A 19,418-nucleotide genomic window follows, 5' to 3' on the forward strand; every position below is an offset into this window, starting at 1 on the left:
AACAAAAATCCATTCATTGATTGTGAAAATGAAAACTTAAACAATTCTTCTAGAAAATAACTGGCAATGTGCAAATATAAAGCATAAAAGTAACTATATTATGACCCAATAATTTCAATGTTGGTATTTTACCTTTAAAATACCTTTAAAAAAAATACCTAAAAATAAAAATTTAATTTAAAATTTTAAAATGCTTTTTAAAAAAATCTATCTCGTCTTAAACTGCAACAATAATTTAAGGCCAAAAGAAAATAAAATACCGCAAAATAGGATAACCTACATTGCTGTATGTTGATATAATACTGCCATACAATTAAGATCAACAATTGATAGCAAATACAAAGAAAATGAAAAGATCTTTATGAAATAAGGCTAAGCAAAAAAGGGAGAACAGAGTACACACTATGTAAGACCATTCTAGCTCTTGTGGGAGAAGAAACAAAAGAAGAGAGAAGCAGACTTGCACTAAAGATGGAGAAAGAAATCGTATAGGTAATTTAAAGAGGAATTAAATTTGAGTAAGGACAAATTGAAGAAAATTTGAAGGGAGAATGATTTTAAAGACCAGAACATACTCTTTACCCAGAGAAAGACTTAATGGAGAAAATATAAAAAAAGACTGAGCTGTGAGGACCTGAAAAGAAAGATTCAAGAAGGCCCCAAGGGAAGGAAAAAAAATTAGTGGGGGGAAGGGGAGGTTGTGGAGCAAAGTAGTAGGCAAAACAAATCAGTAGACTGGACTAGTTAAGAGTGAGCTGGTAGGGGAAGCTCCGGGGCACAGTGGATAGAGCACCAGCCCTGAAGTCAGGAAGACCTAAGTTTAAATCTGGTCTCAGACAACTTAACACTTCCTAGCTGTGTGATTCTGGGCAAGTCACTTAACCCCAATTGCCTCAGCCAAAAAAAAAAAAAAAAAAGAGTTAGTTGATGATAAGATATGGTGTAGCAACGGAGCTGCTGAAATGAATAGAAGAAACTTCCAAGACCTTAACAAGGTATTAACACTCACAAGAAGTTTGGTTTGGTTTTTTTAGTTTTGTTTTGTTTTATTTTTTTTAAAGCTCAATTTGTACCAAGAACAAGAAAAATTATGCAGTGATTTGCAGAGTGAGGGATATCTGTATTTCTGCCATGGCCAAATAATTGTTTGTTCCAAAAGCAGTTGGCCTTCCTTAAAGATAAAAAAGCACCTGTACTCAAGGAAAACCTTTCTTCCATTCAGGTTTTAGGTACAATTGCTCTAATGAAAATGAAAGTAGAGCCTCAGCAGGTATCCTCAAGGAGGAAGAGAACTGCCAGAAGCTGCAGAATGTAAAGTTATTCCACAGAAAAGAAAGAGAAGAAAAAAGAATGAGGTTATTTCTGAAGCAACATGTTGGATTAGAGGTTCTTCTTGAAAAAGAGGAAGCTGAGGGAACTAAATAAGTTGAGTAGTGGCAGAGCTGTCAGACGCACTCAGAGGAAAAGGGTTACTGATCCCCACCTGAGGTTCCTGAGATAGCTCTTTGTCAATATAAAGAGAAAAGTGGTTTTCTTCCTGCAGAAGGTAATCAAGACCTAACAGAGAACCTCCTACAACTTAACAAAATAGGAGACAATGATTCACAACTGTTAACTCCTGCAGACACGGACACAAACTATTTGGTCATAAGGAAACTAAATCAAACAACCAATATTTATTAAGCACCTACTAAATACCAAGCACTGTACTCTAAGCTAAAAAATATTGCCAAAAATTATTAAGTCTTGGGCTCAGGTTGCACTTTTTCCTTACTATTTAGGCACTGCAATGAAGAAGAGAAAATTTATCTGGGAAGTGAAGAGTTGGCTAAACAGATAGTGTCTGACAAAGTGATTTGGATTTCTGGAACAAGTAAACTATAGAGAAGAGAGACACTTAGCCAAGGATAGAGTATACCTAATAAGGGCTGGAAAGAACAGCTCTACTGAATATCCTACAAATCTAAATTAAAAGGCTTTAAGTTAAAAAAAAAAAAAAATTGAAAAGGAAAAAAACTGCTTATGCCTATGAAATCACAATAAAAACCCCTACAGACTAGCTACAATGAATGAAAAATGTTAGATTAGACACCCAAAAGTTCCTGGGAAAAGAAAATTCAAGAAGGCAACTATTGAGGTCCATGGCCTCAAATGTCTCTACAGAGATGCCCAATGTTTAAGCAACAAGCAAGAGGCATCAGATGTTGCATTAGCAAGAAATCTTTGATCTGATAACTTCATTAAAAAGTACTGAAACTTAGCAGAATGAAACTTATGACTTGAATAGATTCTGGCTCTATACAGATATACCTTATTCAAAAAATACAGTAGAAGAAAAGGCAGAGTGAGACAGTGGTATACATTAAGAAAGTATATTCATGTGAGAAAATTAGGGAAACGGAGGAAATAATCAATCATGGACTAGAATCCAGATTTAATTTAATTTGGGCCAAATTCAGCAGATCCATTGTAGCCTTGGTTTGAATGTTGTCTCCCCTCTCCAGATTATAAGCTACTTGATGGAAGGAAGAGAGGTCTTTTCCCTCTTTCTGTACCCCAGCATTTGTCACACTGTTTGACTGATAAAATACTTCAATCACTGACATTTGCCAGGGCATGCATTTACATACTTTCATTCTCTCCCTAATTCATTCTCTCTCCACTTCCCCCCAAATCGGAGTAAATTAACAACCTCTTGCATTGTCTTAAAATAAAAAGAACACAAAAGGAGAAATTCTATATTGGATCTGATTTTCATTTGCTGGGGGTGAAAATGATGCAAATATTGAAAATGACCCAAGATTCCTAGGGTTTGTGGGCAGAGAGAGACAAAGACAGAGAAACAGAGAGACAGAAAGAGTTGAGAATAACATGTACTCTTTATTTTGAGTAGGCAGATTTCAAAAAGCTCAGAAAAAAGATAAGCAGGATCCCACAGATGAAAATTCTACATTATTCAATCCAGGAGGAATGGAAAACTCTCAAAAATAAAATTCTAAACACACAAAAGGAAATTATTTCAAAGTGAGGTGAAAAAGGGGAGCTATCTGAAGAGATCAAAGTGACTTCACAGAGAACATTCAAACCAACTTTTTAGATTTTTAAAAAGTAGATATTGAAAACAGATACAAAGAAAGGTAACCAGATGAATACAATAGCATGGCCCATCTCTAAATGGTCTCAGGAGTGCCACTGGGAGTAAGTTGATACAGGCAGAAAACATTCAACACAACAGGAGGATTTTAGCTTCACTGGGACACAGAAAGTGATAACAGAAAACTTGTTGTCCGGATAGGGGAGCCACAGTAACCAACAATAGAGTGCCTGGCTTGTTATTTTGCTTGTCTTTTCTTTGCAAAATAGACTAGTTTTTACATGAGGAACAAAAGAATTAAAGTGCTACAAAGAAGCTTGATGTCTCAAGGAGAACACAAGAGAACCCTACTACTCTTAATTAATAGTCACCAACCTCAAGTGACAAAGATAGTTAGTCAGAGAAAGATTTTGGCAAATCTGACCCCTCTGCAATCATCAGTAATATGCAAAGACGAAAGAGAACAGAAGATACGAGACTGGAAAGAAGAAAATGTTCTCTCTATCTTTTTATATAGGAAAAAAAATGTCTATAAACTCTAAGACTATAACCTTGACTTCAATAACTGAGAAAGTTCTAGAAAAGCTTATTAAAGAGATGCTTAGTAACCATCTAGAAAAATAAATGCTCAACACAAAAGCTAGGCTTCATAAAGAAAAAGTCATGTTGGACTTTTCTGAGTTAATGTCTGACCAGAGAAGAAAGAACCAGGAAACATGGGTTTAAAAAATGCAAAAAGTGCAAATTTAGGATTGGCCAAAGAAAAAACTTCCTATAACTATAGTTAGCCAAAGGCAAAATATTGGGTCCTACCCATACTCCCCACATCTAGAAGAGGTTTTCACACAAAAGGCTGAATGAATACTTTGTTGCAGAAGAGATTCTCTCTTGTAGAAGATATATCTTTTTCAGATATTGATCTAATAAGATTGCCTCTGAAGTACCTTCCAATACCAGGAAGTCCTTTCTAACTCCAAAATCCAATTACTTTATGGTCCATACTCTATAATATAAACTATAAAGGATTGCAGCCATGCCCTAAGAGTTCTGCGACTATGCTGATGCTTGGAAGGCCAAGATAGGACATTTGCCTAGTATTTGGCTATGGCTAACTGATCATCCCTATATAAAGGTCTAACAGAAAAAAATGGCCAGAATATCATTGAATTTCCTCATTTTGAGAAGAAAGGAGTTAAAAAGTAAAAAGAGAGACTATAGCTACAAATAAAACTGGAAATATTTTTTGTAAAAATTAAATATATGGCAGGGTTGGCCATCAGGGGTACTATTTTAGTACTATATTAGTATTATTTATAATCTTCTATTTTCCACTTCTTCAGAACTAAATAACATCTATATACTACATAGGAGCTTGGGGGGATAGAGATGGAGGAAGGAGGTTTAGACATGAAGTTTTACTGGTACAGGGAATGCCTGTGGTGACAACTTCCCTCTGTCTTAAGTGTGTTGTCTGGGACAGTAACAAGTTAAATAACTTATCCAAGGCCACACAGCTAATAAGTACTGTGTTTGAGGTAGGACTTGATACTTAGAATCTGACTCCAAAACCACAACTTAATCTACTTTGGCTTGTTCTCCATACATAAAACTAAAAAGGAAAAATGTAAATGACATATGCCCAAGACCAAAAAAAAATTAATAGCAGAGAAAAAATTCAGAGGAAAGAAAAGAACGGTAGTTAACAGATATTTTCTTTCCTTAAGCAAATCAGAGCATTAATAATCTGACATTTCTTCATAAATAGTCACATACATAAGAATAAACAATAGCCCCTTTTTTAAAACCTTAAAAAGCATATATGCTTTCTAGGTCTCCAATTATCCTGTTAAAACCATTCCTTAAATTGATTCAAATAAAGCCATTTCCCAATTGATAAATGATCAAAGGATTTGAACAAGCAATTTTCAAAGGAAGAAAAACAAGTTATAAGTACCCATATAAAAAAACCACTCCAAATCATTAATAATTAGAAAAATAAAAATTAAAGCAAACTCTGAAGTTCCAGAGTTCACCCAAAAAGGAAAATGACAATGTCTAAGAAGCTGATGAAAGACAGGCACATTAATGCACTGTTAACAGAGGTATGAAATAGTCCACCCAAAGTTTCTAAGTGGCACATACCCTCTGATGCAGGAATATCACAATTAAACCTAGACTCCAAAGAAAGAGAAAAAAGGCCCATATGTAAAAAACATACACAGCAACTCTTTTTTGGTGGTCGCAAAGATCTGGAAAGTAAGATGAGTCCCCATCAATTGGGGAATGGCTGAACAAATCATGGCATATGAATGTAATGGAATACTATTGTGCCATAAGAAATGATGAAAAGGTTGGCTTCAGTGAAACCTAGTAAGACTTGTATGAACTGATGCAGGGAGAACCAAGCAGAATCAGGAGAACAATTTTTACAATAACAATACTGTGAAAACAAACAACTCTGAAAGATTTAAGAATTCTGATAATGAAATGACCAACCATGATTCCAGAGAACTGATGATAAAGCATACTACCCACCTCCTGACACAGATGTGATGGAGTCAAGGTGCAGAAGGAGACATATGTTTTTTTGGACATGGCCAATGTGGGAATTTGCTTTGCTTGACTATGCATATTTGTTACAAGAGTTTTCTTTTTCTTTTTTTAAATGGTGGGGGTATAGGCTGGAGGGAAAGAAAAATCAATTTTTGTTAATTGAAAAAAATAAAATTTAATTTTAAAAAAGGCTCATGAGTCAGTGGCAAAAAAAAAAAAAAAAAAATACATACACACACATGTGCACACTCGCGCTCTGTCTCCCCCTTCTCTCTCTCAAAACTATTGCTTAGAAAACTAATACTCTTTTTATTTTTGGAATCAGCCTCTTCCTCATTTGTTGAACTCAATGTCCATCTTAATAAACTCAAATATCCATTTTACTAAAAACCAAAATATTTCTCTTGATACTCTTCCATTCACAAAAAACGTCACAGAGTTCTCCTGATGACCTCCATTACAGAGTTAGACTAAAAAAAGTAAAGTCTACCTAGAACCAGTGAAAATGTAAGAGAAAAGAAAAAAAAAAAAAAAAAAAAGAAAGAAAAGAAAAACCTAACTAGCTAGGATAACAAAGAATTGAGTAGAACTGGATAGGACTATAAAGAAAATGAATGGGATCAGACAAGTCTGAAGTGATTTAAAGAGTAAGGAAAAGTGATCTAACCATTCAGGAAAGCAATTTAGAATTATGTTAAAAAAAAAAAAAAAAAAAAAAAAAAAAACTCCTAAATGTCCCTTTTCTTTGACCTAGAGATTCTAAAAGTCAGACAGAAATGTCCCATATATAACAAAACATTCATAACAGCACTTTTTGTGATAGTGAAAAACTACAAAATAATGAGATTGGAATGGCAAAATAAAACTGTGATACACAAATAGAATAGAACATTACTATGCTATAAATATGAAGTTAGAGAAGCATGGAAGACATCTGAACTGATACACACTACAAAAGCAGATCCAAGAAAACAATGTATAAAATGTAAATGGAAAGAACACCAATAAAATTAAATTGAATACTATACAATTATAATGATCAAGCTTGACCTGAAAGAAGAGATAAGAAAATACACCTCTCTGCCTTCCTTTCAGAAATGCTAATCAGCATTATATATACTGTCTATCTCAGTAGGTGTCAGATTTGGTGAATTCCTTTTTTCCTCTTTTATCTTTTTGGCCTTTGTCACAAGGCTTGATGCATTGGGCTGAGAAAGATGTCAAAACAAAAGTTAGTGATTTTTAAGAGACCTTGTACTTTCTAAAATGTGGCTATAGTAGATATAGTTTGCCACTTAGACTTACTAGATAATTATAGAGGTAAGGTAAAAGAAAGAGACTAAAATAAAGGCCAAAGAAATAAACAATTTTCTTTTTTTTTTTTTCCTCACACAAACTTAAAACATTTTTCCCCGGAGGCTCAGAAAGTAGACTTCATCACGATCATACAGAAATTTGTGGGAGGGCAGAAGGGACAGGATAGGTATATGTGTATGTGATGATGGTCTCTCTTATGAATGACCTAGGTGTTAAACAAAGATAAACTGAGACTCGTTAAGTTTACTAAATTTTAAGTTCAAAAATAATGAATTTGATTTTAAAAACCACTTCAAGTTCAAAATGAGATTACTCAAAAAATTTTAACTGAATGAAATTTTTTATTCACTTTTTATCAAACATGTTTTTCAAAGAAATTAAAGTGGTTTTTATCATCATATAAGCTTCAAGTTAAAGTGTTCTTTGCACAACTGTAAGTGAAACTGTGCTCTTTGTTTTACATGTTTACCCTAACATATATTTATTAAGTCAAAATTACTCTGGTCCAAAACAATAAGGGAAAGGTTTGTAGAGCAGACAACTGCTCTACAAAGCTCAGCCTAGATGTAGGTACACAGAAGTTTGCACCTCCTCTTCTGGCATCATCTTTCTCCGACCATCCTTTACAGGAAACCCACTTCCAAAATCCTTTGAAGAGATATCAGCTCCATACTCCACAATGACATCTTCTTCAATGGTGCTCACCAGTCTCCAGAATTCCTTCTCTACCAGTTCTGTCGGTACCATCTGAAGAAAAACAGAATGGGTAATGAGTAAAAATGGTCATGACATGGCATGCAGGGCAACTATTATAAAATGACAAACCTCTAAAGCTCCCAGGTCCAGGCAGACTAGATCCCAGATTTTTTTTCACTAGAGATTTAAAATAGAGAACTTGGGTTCCTCAGAAAACCATCTGTAAGTGTAATTAACATTTTTCTACAGAAAGCTGTTTCAAAACTGAAAAGGAAGAAGATGAAACAGAACATCAAAGGGAAAAGGAAAAGGTGAAAATCAGAGTAGAATTTCAATAGAATAAGCAAAAATATCCCAATAGAGCACCATGAAAGCCAATGAAAAGGCTTTCTGGAGAAAAACAAATCCTATTATTACAAATAGGTAAACAAAAAAAGGCAAATGCTATGTACTTCGTGCTTCTCGGTTGTCAATTATTTCCTATGAGGAAATTAGATCATCAACACTTACTTCTTAACAGGGAAATAACTCACATTTTAATATATATAACTTAAATGTTTACAAAATACTTTCCTCAACAACTCTGTGCTACAGATAGTACATGTATCATGAAGCCTATTTTACATATGAGGAAGTTAAAAACTCAAAGGATTTACTTACCCACAATCACACAGCAGAGTAAGTGTTAGAACTAAGACTTTAAACTTGGTCTCTCAACTCCAAATCTAGTGCTTTCTTTCCAATTCACCATACTAGGTACTCTCAAATCAGAGAGCCAGTGAAAGCATTAAATTCCAGGGTGATTTCAAGTCCCACATTCTATTACATCTTTCATACTGTGTGTTCTGCCTACCTTTATTTTTTAAAGAAAAAAGGAGGGGCAAGAAGGAAGGCAGGAGCAAGAAATAAAGAAAAAGAAACCAAAAGGTTTGAAACTTGTAAATCCTTCTACCTCCCCATAACCAACCCTTAGACACAGACTTACATGAACTGGCATATTGAAGTAATCTGATTTAAAGTTATCTGCCATCTCTCCAAAACTCTGGAGGGTGTACTCTCGAACTGCTTGCTCAAACCCAAAGGCCTCTCGAGGTTTATTACATTCCTGGAGTAATAAAGAAAAAACATAAAACTGAGTATCACATTCCTTGGAAGTACACTTGATAAAACTGTGACAGATACTGCCAATTTCTGAGAGTGAAACAGTTCTAATCATTTTCTTGAGAAATACATATGGTATCTAATTTTGCATCTCAAAAATGATCTAAAAACCTCACTTGCAATGTTATAGGCTTATACACTCCACCTGATATAAAAGGAAAAATGTAATAAGGCAGTTTTAAAGTCTCAGGGCTGACAATAAGCTCTGGCACTGGGAAAAACATTGCAGTGCTAATGGACTGGAACCAAGCCCACAGCAGCCTCGCAACCTCTAAATACTTCCAGCCACACTGTATCCAGCTCTTAAAAGGGTTTATTGGTCCTTTTTCTACAGAAGAATATCCAAATATCTACACTTACCAGGAAATCCATACTTAATAACTTTTTCCTAATCCCTACAATTAAAATAGCTCATCAAATTCAAAGTAAGATAAAGTCAAAACAAGATTTATTGTGCAGTGATGCTTTGAGTAAAAGTATACATGATGAGTGCCCAGATCCTATGCAGTGCATGCCCCTTTCCCACCCTATTTATTTTATTTAAATACTTTAGTTTTTAATTTAAAAAGAAAATGAAAGGGGCAGCTAGGTGGCGCAGTGGATAGAGCACCAGACTTGAATTCAGGAGGACCCGAGTTCAAATCTAGTCTCAGACACTTAACACTTCCTAGCTGTGTGACCCTGGGCAAGTCACTTAACCCCAGCCTCAGAGGAAAAAAAAAAAAAAGAAAGAAAGAAAATGAAAGCCTTCCAGTCTTCAATAATTCTTATGTTCTGCTTATTCTTAGGTTCTGTTCAGTTATCTATAGTAATCTGTGGATTTATCTATCCAACACTCAAAGTCACAAAGCAAATATAATCTCCCAAAATATGAATTTTAATTCCCTCTAACATAGTTCTTCAAAAGACAAGAGGATTTCATGAGCTGATAAGAGTTCTGTGCAATTTTCTGGTTGAGGTGCATTTTTTAAAAAGGGTTGAAAACTATGCTTATACCTCAGCAACACACTTAGGACACCTCCAGTCTCCTTTGGGAACATCAGGTAGAGGAGGAATCAAGCAAAATGTATGGTAGCTATCATCACATCCATCACACAAGAGCAGCTTGTCTTCATTGTTTCCTCGACCACAAAACATGCAAACATAGAGATCCACCTATGGAGGAGTGGAAGAGAGAAGGGTTAGAGAAGGGTTAGAGAGAAGGGGAAGAAAATCATGTTAGTCATTGTTTCAAAAAAAGGGAAAAAAAAAAAAAAAAAAAAGGAACAAATGATTCCCAATCCCAAACCAGGAGCTTACTAGTTAGAATAGAAAATCATTCGTTATTGAAAAACAAATATAATTATACATTGTGTAAACATACAAGTAAATACTTGGTATAGTACAAGTGCCTAAAAAGTGTTCCTGGTGCTTTTCAAATCAAGAGGATTTTTCTCATTTGTATAAAGAGAGTCTTGAACAGAAAAAAACTGGGAAAAAGTCATACTGCATTACAACAATGAACAGAAACAGAACTTGCAAATTATCTCTATCACAACTTCTAAATAACTGTTCAAATTAAGGTAGTCATTTTGTTGTGAAGCCACAAAATACTGCATCTCTTAGGTACTTTATAAAGTAAAAGTAACTTCTATGAAAGCAATATTTTGTCTACATATTCAAATATATCATGAATAGGGTTATTAATCCACCATAGGTGAAACTGATCTGTATCCACTTTGAACCTAGAACTCAATAGTGTAGGAATGTAGGCTACTAACATTAAAGAATAAAAAAACTAATTGACTCATTCTAGGATCAATAAGATACTTGGCCTCATTTACATGAGTCTATCCAAGGATCTTATCGGTTTCCAGGACACATTGTGACAATCCAACCTATACTTATGAAAAAAAAATTTCCCCAGCTACAATGCACCTAAGAAATAGTCATCCTGCCTCTACTCAAAAACCTCCAGTGAGTGGGAAACTACCTCGTCTTTTAGCAACCCATTCCACTTTTGAACTCAGAATGTTAAGACATTTTTTCCTGACAAACTAAATCTGTCCCTTTGCAACTTCAACTCATGACTCTTGGTTCTGCTCTTCCAAAGCCAAACGGAATAAGATTAATCCTGCTTTAAAATGATACTTTCAAATATCTGAAAATAAATATCATGTCCTCACCAATTATCTCTTCTCTAGGCTAACCAACCCTAATTTTTTCAAATAATCTTCATATGACATGGACTAAAGATCCTTCACTATTCTGGCTATCCTCCACTGAATAATTTCTAGCTTACCAATGTACTTACATTATGATCCACAAAACTGAATTCAATACTCCAAATGTGATCTGACCAGGACAGAGCTGGGAGGAATTGTGTCTCTCCTAATGCAGCCCAAGATCACATCAGTTTTTTCTGATTGCCAAGCCAACAGTTCACTAATTTTCAGTTAAATTAAAATCCTGAGGTCTTGTTCAGATAAACTGGTATCTAACCATGCTTCACCTCTCTTATAATTTTTCAATTAATTTCTTGAAACCAAGTTTAAGAGCTTATGTTGATTCCTACTAAATTTTATTTTCTTAAACTAAGTCCAATATTCTAACCTGAAAAAATCTTTTTGGATCCCGACTTTCATCCAAAATATTAAGCCATCTGTTCTGGCTTTGTGTCACCTTTAAATTGGATAAGAATGCTGTTAATATCTTTATTGGAATTACTTAAAATAAGTTAAAGTGGAGAGAGGTCAAATACATATCCTGAGGGCATGCCATTATAAACACTTCCCAATATGATACAAAAGCTATTAAAGACCTAAGTCCAGTCATTCAACTAGTTTTAGATTATCCATATGTACTACCATTTAACCTTTATCTCTCCATCCTTTCCAAAATACTAGAATTTGTTATTTGACCTCTTCCTCCTTTTGAAAATTTGAACATTTGCCCATTTGCATTTTAAGGTACTTCTATTATTCCCAAGTTTTCAAAAATCACTGACAGTGCTACTTAGCAACTTTTCTCCCCTTTCTCCCGGTACTCAAGGACACAATTCACTTGGCCAAGTCATCTGAATTTATCAATAGTTGCTTGTTAAAAGTTAATCCCCTTACTTAAGGACCAATTCTATACTAGCCATTTTTGTTCAATTCTTTTCAATGCAAAAGTCACTCCCCTTGGCAAGAAAAAAAAGAAACAAAAAAAGTGAACAGTTCTGCCTCTTCTCTGTTGTCAAGTGTTATTGTCCCCACCTTTCTTGAACAGCTGTTCTCTCCCTTCTTTGATGCTCCACTTCCCCAGCACAGATATTTTAAAAGCTCTTCTTTGGCGTTAAACTTCCCTTCCTTTACATCAATCTTTCTATAAAGATCTTTTTGAAATCTAATTTTATCTTTTTTCATCCACAATTCTCTTCAGAAAACTCATTTTTCTTGTTCATTAAAATTTCCCTTTGTGGCATTATAATTTTATTCTTCAGTTTCCAAAATACCTGAACTACATGTTTGTCTGTGCCCATCACCGACAGATAACTCAACTTTTTTTTTTAATATATTGTTGGAGTGAAGGTGGTAATAATTTTGCTGTACTCTGATCTGATTAGAGCAGACCTGGAACACTGTGTTCAATGCAGTTAACACACTTTAGTAGACACTGAGAAACTAGAGAGCACTCAGGGGAAGGCAACAAAATTGTAAATGGATTCAAAATCATGCTATATAAAAATAGGTAACAAAAAATAAGCTTGCTTAATTTACAAAAGACTTCAGATAGGGATATGACTGTCAAAAACTGACATTATCCTGTGCCTTCTACCTACACCCAGAAGGTAAAACCAATAAGTAAGAGAGGGAAGCAGAGTTTAGCTTAACATAAATATAAAACTTCCTAAAAATAAGAATTATCTCATAATGGTATAGGCTGCATAATAGGTAATGTGTTCCTAGTTAATGGAAGTTTTCAAGGAGAAGCTAATTGACCAGATTTATAGGATAAGATAGATATATGACATGGTTCAAGGCTGAACTTTGCTTGTAGCCTTTCCAACTCTCAAAGATTATGATTCCAAATTCAATTTGAAATTATCTTTTACATATGAGATATACACATAGCTGACAAATATTTCCATCGTGGAGGGGGCAGCTAGGTGGCGCAGTGGATAGAGCACCAGTCCTGAATTCAGGAGGACCCGAGTTCAAATCTAGTCTCAGACACTTAACACTTCCTAGCTGTGTGACCCTGGGCAAGTCACTTAACCCCAGCCTCAGGGGGAAAAAAAAATTTCCATCCTGGAATGTCCCATAACACTTACAAAATTAACTGAAAGAGTCCCTTTTCGTTGTCTCATTTGCATACTAAATGCTTCTGACCTCGTACTTTTTCGTCTTCGGGAGACTTCATCTTGAAAGTAAAAATACAAATAAGTTATGTAATATTTTCAACAAGAAGTAATGTAAAGAGTAATATTTCAAGATCATTGGACTTTAAGTGCAGGAAAACAATAAAAACACGAGCAATACTATGGGGGAAAAGAACAGATTCCTAACCAAAAATGTTTAATTTAATGAATGAATATAAGCAGCATAAGTCAACCAAACCATGTTAAGTATTTAGGAAATCAAGTGGCATTTTTACTTGATCCACTAAAGGTAAGATATCCATATCCTGAATTATGAAACCATACTATCTTTTTAATTCACAAAGAAGCAATTATGAAATTCTTAGATTGTCTTTAAGTTTCTGTAAATACAGTCACAACATATTTTATCTATTCTTTAATAAAACTGAATTCAAAACTGTCTGACTTGCTACACAGGAAAAAACAAAAACCTATGTAAATTTATACAAAAGTTTTAGAAGTCTTTTTTTAACCACTATTTATAAATATAAAGCACATCTCAAAGGTAAGTAACTGGTGATAAATACTGATCTTCTTAAAGAAAGTGAGGACTACAGTACGTGTCAAGAGTAACTTTTAGAATAACTTAAATTATGAGATGTTCCATCACTTAGCTCTTACTTTAAAACTATAATTATAAAAGGAAAAAAAATTTACATCCAAGTTTTAAGATAAAGACTTCATATTCTAAAATATACAGAGAACTGACTCAAATTTATAAGAACACAAGCCATTCTCCAAATGATAAATGGTCAAAGGATATGAAGACAATTTTTAGATGAAAAATTAAAGCCATTTCCATCTAAACGTATTAAAAAATGTTCTAAATAGCTATTGATTAAAGAAATGTAAGACAACTCTGAGGTATCACTTCACACCTCTTAGATTGGCTAAGATGACAGTAAAAGATAATGATTGTTGGAGGGGATGTGGGAAAATTGGGACAGTAACACATTGTTGATGGAGTTGTGAACTGATCCAACTATTCTGAAAAGCAACTTAGAACTATGCCCAAAGGGCTGTGCAATTATGCATACTCTTTGATCCAGCAGTGTCTCTACTGGAGTTGTATCCCAAAGAGATCTAAAAGGAGGGAAAAGGACCCACATGTACAAAAATGTTTGTGGCAGCCTTTTTTGTAGTGGCAAGGAACTGGAAACTGAATGAATACCCATCAGTTGGAGAATGGATGAATAAAGTATGCTATATGAATGTAATAGAATAATTCCATTCTGTAAGAAAAAATCAGCAGGCTGATTTCAGAAAGGCCCAGAGAGACTTACATGAACTAATGCTAAAGTGAGTAAAACCAAAAGAACATTGTACACAGCAATAACAAGATTATATGATGATCAACTGTGATGGATTTGGCTCTTTTCAACAATGAGGTGAATCAGGCCAATTCCAATAGATTTGTGATGAAGTCGATTGCATCTAAAGAGAAGACTATGGGGACTGAATGTAGATCACAACATAGTATTTTCACCTTTTTTGTCGTTGTTTTCTTGATGGCTTTTTTTTTTCTCATTTTTCCCCCTTTGATCTGATTTTTCTTGTGCAGCATGATAAATGTGGAAATATATATAGAATTACACATGTTTAACCAACCTATATTGGATTGCTTGTTGTCTGGGGGAGGAGGGAGGGAAAAAAATTTGGAACACAGTGTTTTGCAAGGGTAAATGTTGAAAATTATTTCTGCATGAATTTTGAAAAATAAAAAGCTTTTATTTTATTATATATAAAAAGACCTTTAAAAAGGGTTTGGAGTTTTTAAATTATGTTCAAAGGAGGAGGACACTTAGCTTTGGCACATAGCAGGTGCTTAATCAGTGATTGAGATTAAAACAAAAACAAAACAAAAAAGCATAATTGGGCATAGAGATGACTGACCCTGGGCTCCTGAAGCCTATACTAATGAAGTACTAGTTTTGTCATGTTCTACACCAAGCTGAAAAAGTTGCAAATATGGACCCAATGATAGGGTAGCCTAAATTTGGAAAGGCACACCATTATATGGCTTTCCATAGTAATTTATGGTTTCTTCATAACATTGTTAAAGGAAGGTTTGTTGATTATCTTAATTAGATAAATGAAATCGCAGGATTTTTAAATTTAATATTTTCTAACCATCAGATCATTCTACTACTATTCCCAAAGTAATTTTAAAATTCTGTAACTAGAGCACTTTGAACCAATCTTCCTTTAAAATGAAAGTTAAAAGCTTTGACAACCCCTATGACTAATTTTACCTTTTTTTACAGACATAACTTTGAAAATAATACTAAGTTTATATGCCACAGATCATAGAGAAATCCTTCTTTCTAAACATAACATGGCTTCTCATAATAGGAGGACTTAGATAATGACTAAGGAAGAAGTCACACAAAATCTAGAACTCAGAAAAATTGTACGTAAATTACAAATACAATTGGTTTCTCAAAGCAAACAAATCCTGGCTATAAATATGTAACTTATATCCCTTGACACCAAAATTATTTTTCCTTATTACTGATACTTCTTATTGTACTTTATTTCATTTCTCTGGTCAGAAAACAAAATTTACCTTCTTTATCCTTTGCTCCTATTGCCAGGCCCATCATCTTAGGCCCAGCTCCAAAGATCTGAAGTTTCTTCAATTCAGTATTTCTACTTACTTCTCCAGTCTCTGCCTAAAAGCCAACAAGAAACACATCAGCATTGGGAAATCCCAGTCTTCCATGTTCAAGTTCTTCCTTTTTTAACCCATTAAAAAAAGGCATAAAACTGGCTGAAATTTGAAAAGCAAGATCTCCTCTTCCCAAATCCAGTATCTCTAAAAACAGCAGGACCTACTCACTTCTTCATTTGATGAAAAAATTTTAGTTTATTTCATTAAGGATTAAATATCTATTCACAGAAACTATTGCATGTTTTATATGCTGAATACCTCATTCTCTGCATATGTGAATATAGGTATTCAATAATTTATCTAAGAGCCCCTAAATAAAATATGCTAAATCAATGTAAGGATAAATCAGAATTAAATCTAGATCTCTTAAATCTATAGTCCAAATAGATTAGTCTGCCACAGTCAATTAAAATTTCAGGACAAAGAGGCGAGTGGAAAGAGAAAATTAATCTGGGACAAACCAATTAACAGCAGCAACTAGCATTTTATATAGTATCTACTATGTGTTAAGCACTTCACAAATAGTTCATTAGAACTTCATAACAACTCTGGGAGACAGATACTGTTATCACTCCCATTTTAAAGTTGAGGTAATTGTTAAGTTAAAGAATTTAACCAAGGTTACACAGCTAAAAAAGGCTGAATTTGAATTCAAGTTTTACTGACTCCAGACCTAGGGCTTTATACACTTAGGCACCTAGATGCATAGAAGAGAACAGTATGAATGCCCAAACTTTTATTTCTAATCTAAATTTTAAACAAATCTAATTCTGCTACAAAATACAAATTTTCTTTTTTAAGTTAATATGATCATTGATTTCGAATCCAAATGAAACATTATTTTCCACTTAGAATTTGTTCTTCAAAATCCTATCTGACTATTGTCAAATAGAGGTTACTTGTGGAATAGTACAATGATACTAATACAATATATTCTTCACTACTGTAAAGCAAAATAAAATCTTATTACAAACCATTTCATTAAGTTAAACCTTTCAGGTCAATGAACCATATGTAATATTTATTCAATTCCTTGAAATTAGAAAGATATAAAAATTATAATAGAATTTACTATACAAAGGGATTCAACATTAAAGGAGAACTTATCTTAGCAGTAAATGTCCTTTATTACGCCTACATGGTACAGTGCCTTGTCTTAGCTACTTTCAACCTGTATAACTCTTGAAACTTAACTGAAATGCAATTGAAAGATGTTTAACAAAATAAATACAAATACAAAACACCATAAATAATGCTAATTTATTGTTTTTGGAGTCAATATGGACCCTGCTTTTTATTTGAGCTTGACACCACTGCTTTACATATACTCTCACATTTGATTTTTAAAGTTTCTTTCTTCAAAAGGTCTCGTTCCAGGGGACCAGTTCCAATTTTGCTTTCATTTTTAAACTAATGGAAATTTAGTCTTTGGCAATTTTTAAATTGCTACTGTTTTTCAGTCATCTTTATATATATAAAGTGATGCCAAATTTTTCTCTCCTCAACCTCTCCTTTTTTGTCCCCTTCTTAAAAGGAAATTCAAGAAGGAAGAGCAACTTATTAAAGAACTACATACCTTAGTTTTAAGCCTATAACCTATTTTCTGACAATCAAAAAATTACTATCCTGCTCCATGCTATAGGCACCTTCTTAATAAAAAAAAAAATAAATAAATAAATAAAAAGTAGGTTTTCCACTAGATAAGGAAGAACAAAATAGAATGAGGAGATAGAAGAAAAGAAAATCAGACACAACGAAGAAAAAGATTTTTTTTTCTGATATCCCATCCAGACTGCCAATATAAGATATCCTCAACTCCTCACCAATCAATTGACAAGTCCTGCAAATTTTATCTTAATATGTCTTGAATATGACTCCTCCTCTATTCTGACACTGCCATCCCTCTGGTACAGGCATTCACTACCTAATACTGGACAATAGCTGCTGGTGGATTTGCTTGTGTTAAGTCTCCTCATTCCAGTCCATCCTCCAGGTCTAAAGCTAAGGTCTTACCACAGCAATTTCTTCCTCATTCAATAAAACCCACTAGCCCCCATCACCTCCAGAATTAAGTGTAAAATTTTCTGTTTGGTCTTTAGAGCCCTTTATAACCTGATCCCCCTCTGATCTTTCAATCACCTCACAGCTAAGTTCCCTCTACATACTCTACAATTCATCAGTTTTGACCTCCCTGCCTTTTCTTTTTTTTTTTTTTTTTTTAATACCAGATAATTCATCTCTAGGCATTTTCATCAGTGGCTCTCCACACCTAGAAATTCTTTCCTTGCTCAACTCCATCTTTGACTTTCTGGGCTTTCTTCAGATCAGCTAGAATCTCACCTGTTACAAGGAACCTTTTCCCAACCTCCTTAATCTTGGTACTTTTCCTTTGTAATTATCTCCAATATATCCTGTCTATATCTTGTTTGTACATAGTTGTTTGTATTATATATTCCCCACTGAGTACCTTGAGAGCTGATACTCTTTTGTCCAGCACTTAGCACAGCATCTGGAACATAGTTGGGGCTTATTAAATACTTATTGACTTATTGAGACTGGTCTTAAAAGTGATTTTAAGATTCATAAACAATGTAATAACTACATTAATAGTAATTATGTAGTAATACATAATTAGTAATTAATTAATAGTAATTATGTAGTAATAACTACATAAATTTACATTAAGATGGCTTACAGAAATAATATGAAAAACAAAACCACCCTTCCCAAATCCAAGTCCCCTAAAAGACTTTTTTAAAAATCTTTTTTGGTTTACAAAACAAGGCTGGAAACAGGTCAAAGTTTTCCAGTCATCCACCTGATGTATTTCTTCCTCAGTTGAGAAATATTAGCAAAAATAAACAGATTCCTAGTCAATCTGAGAACAATTAATTGGGGTTCACAACTTCTTCAACTATCTCCCAAAGAGACTGAGAAAGGTCTCTGAGGTATAAAAACTAGTATAAAAAAAATGAGATCCAATGACCAGAAATACTTTGTAGTCAATGCTATTGCACTGACAATTAACTGTACTTCTCTCTCAAGTGGTCAATAGATCCTGGATACCTGAGATTTTATGCGTCTGGTTCTCTTCGGTAGAATATTCATTCTTGTGCCCTGCTCTGGGGAAGCCTGGGCATCAGTGCTGAGGACCTCAACCTCCACTTTTTCCTTAATATCCAAGTTGGGCATTTGTACACCCTAAAGGATCAGAGCACAGAAGGACAGCAAAGTCACTGATCAGATACTAGGCATGAAAATCAGTGAGAAAAGAATAAAAACAACCAATAAGCTGATTACAAGTCCACTGAAACAGGGAGAATTATATTTCTAGAAAGTTTAAAACATGAATCAAATGTCAGACTGTATGTGAGATCTAAATACCAGCCTACCTAAATTCAGAGAGGTAAATTACAATTATAAGGCTGTTAGATTTCACACACAAATCATAAGGAGTTGTAATCTGTATCAAGTGTATCCATGTTGATGAAATCACATAACTTTTAAGTTACTAAAGTACTAAAATGTAGAGTCACTGTAAACAG

The 19,418-nt window shown here is 34.0% G+C and overlaps 1 protein-coding gene across 5 annotated transcripts in view; it reads right to left on the bottom strand.

Annotated features, from left to right (window-relative positions):
* KDM5A (lysine demethylase 5A) overlaps positions 1 to 19,418 on the bottom strand; it is a 91,809-nt gene that overhangs the window by 60,300 nt on the left and 12,091 nt on the right. For 4 of the 5 annotated variants that reach the window (XM_074269314.1, XM_074269312.1, XM_074269313.1 and 1 more), the window contains exons 5-10: positions 18,940 to 19,074; positions 15,769 to 15,874; positions 13,116 to 13,204; positions 9,818 to 9,976; positions 8,646 to 8,765; positions 7,553 to 7,711 (exon numbers count right to left, since the gene is read on the bottom strand). In XM_074269314.1, coding sequence (XP_074125415.1) covers positions 7,553 to 7,711; positions 8,646 to 8,765; positions 9,818 to 9,976; positions 13,116 to 13,204; positions 15,769 to 15,874; positions 18,940 to 19,074 — 768 coding nt within the window. The remainder of the gene's footprint in view (positions 1 to 7,552; positions 7,712 to 8,645; positions 8,766 to 9,817; positions 9,977 to 13,115; positions 13,205 to 15,768; positions 15,875 to 18,939; positions 19,075 to 19,418) is intronic. The other variant, XM_074269315.1, reaches the window with a different exon arrangement.

Source organism: Sminthopsis crassicaudata, chromosome 5 (assembly GCF_048593235.1).
Source record: "Sminthopsis crassicaudata isolate SCR6 chromosome 5, ASM4859323v1, whole genome shotgun sequence".
Lineage (NCBI taxonomy): Eukaryota > Metazoa > Chordata > Mammalia > Dasyuromorphia > Dasyuridae > Sminthopsis > Sminthopsis crassicaudata.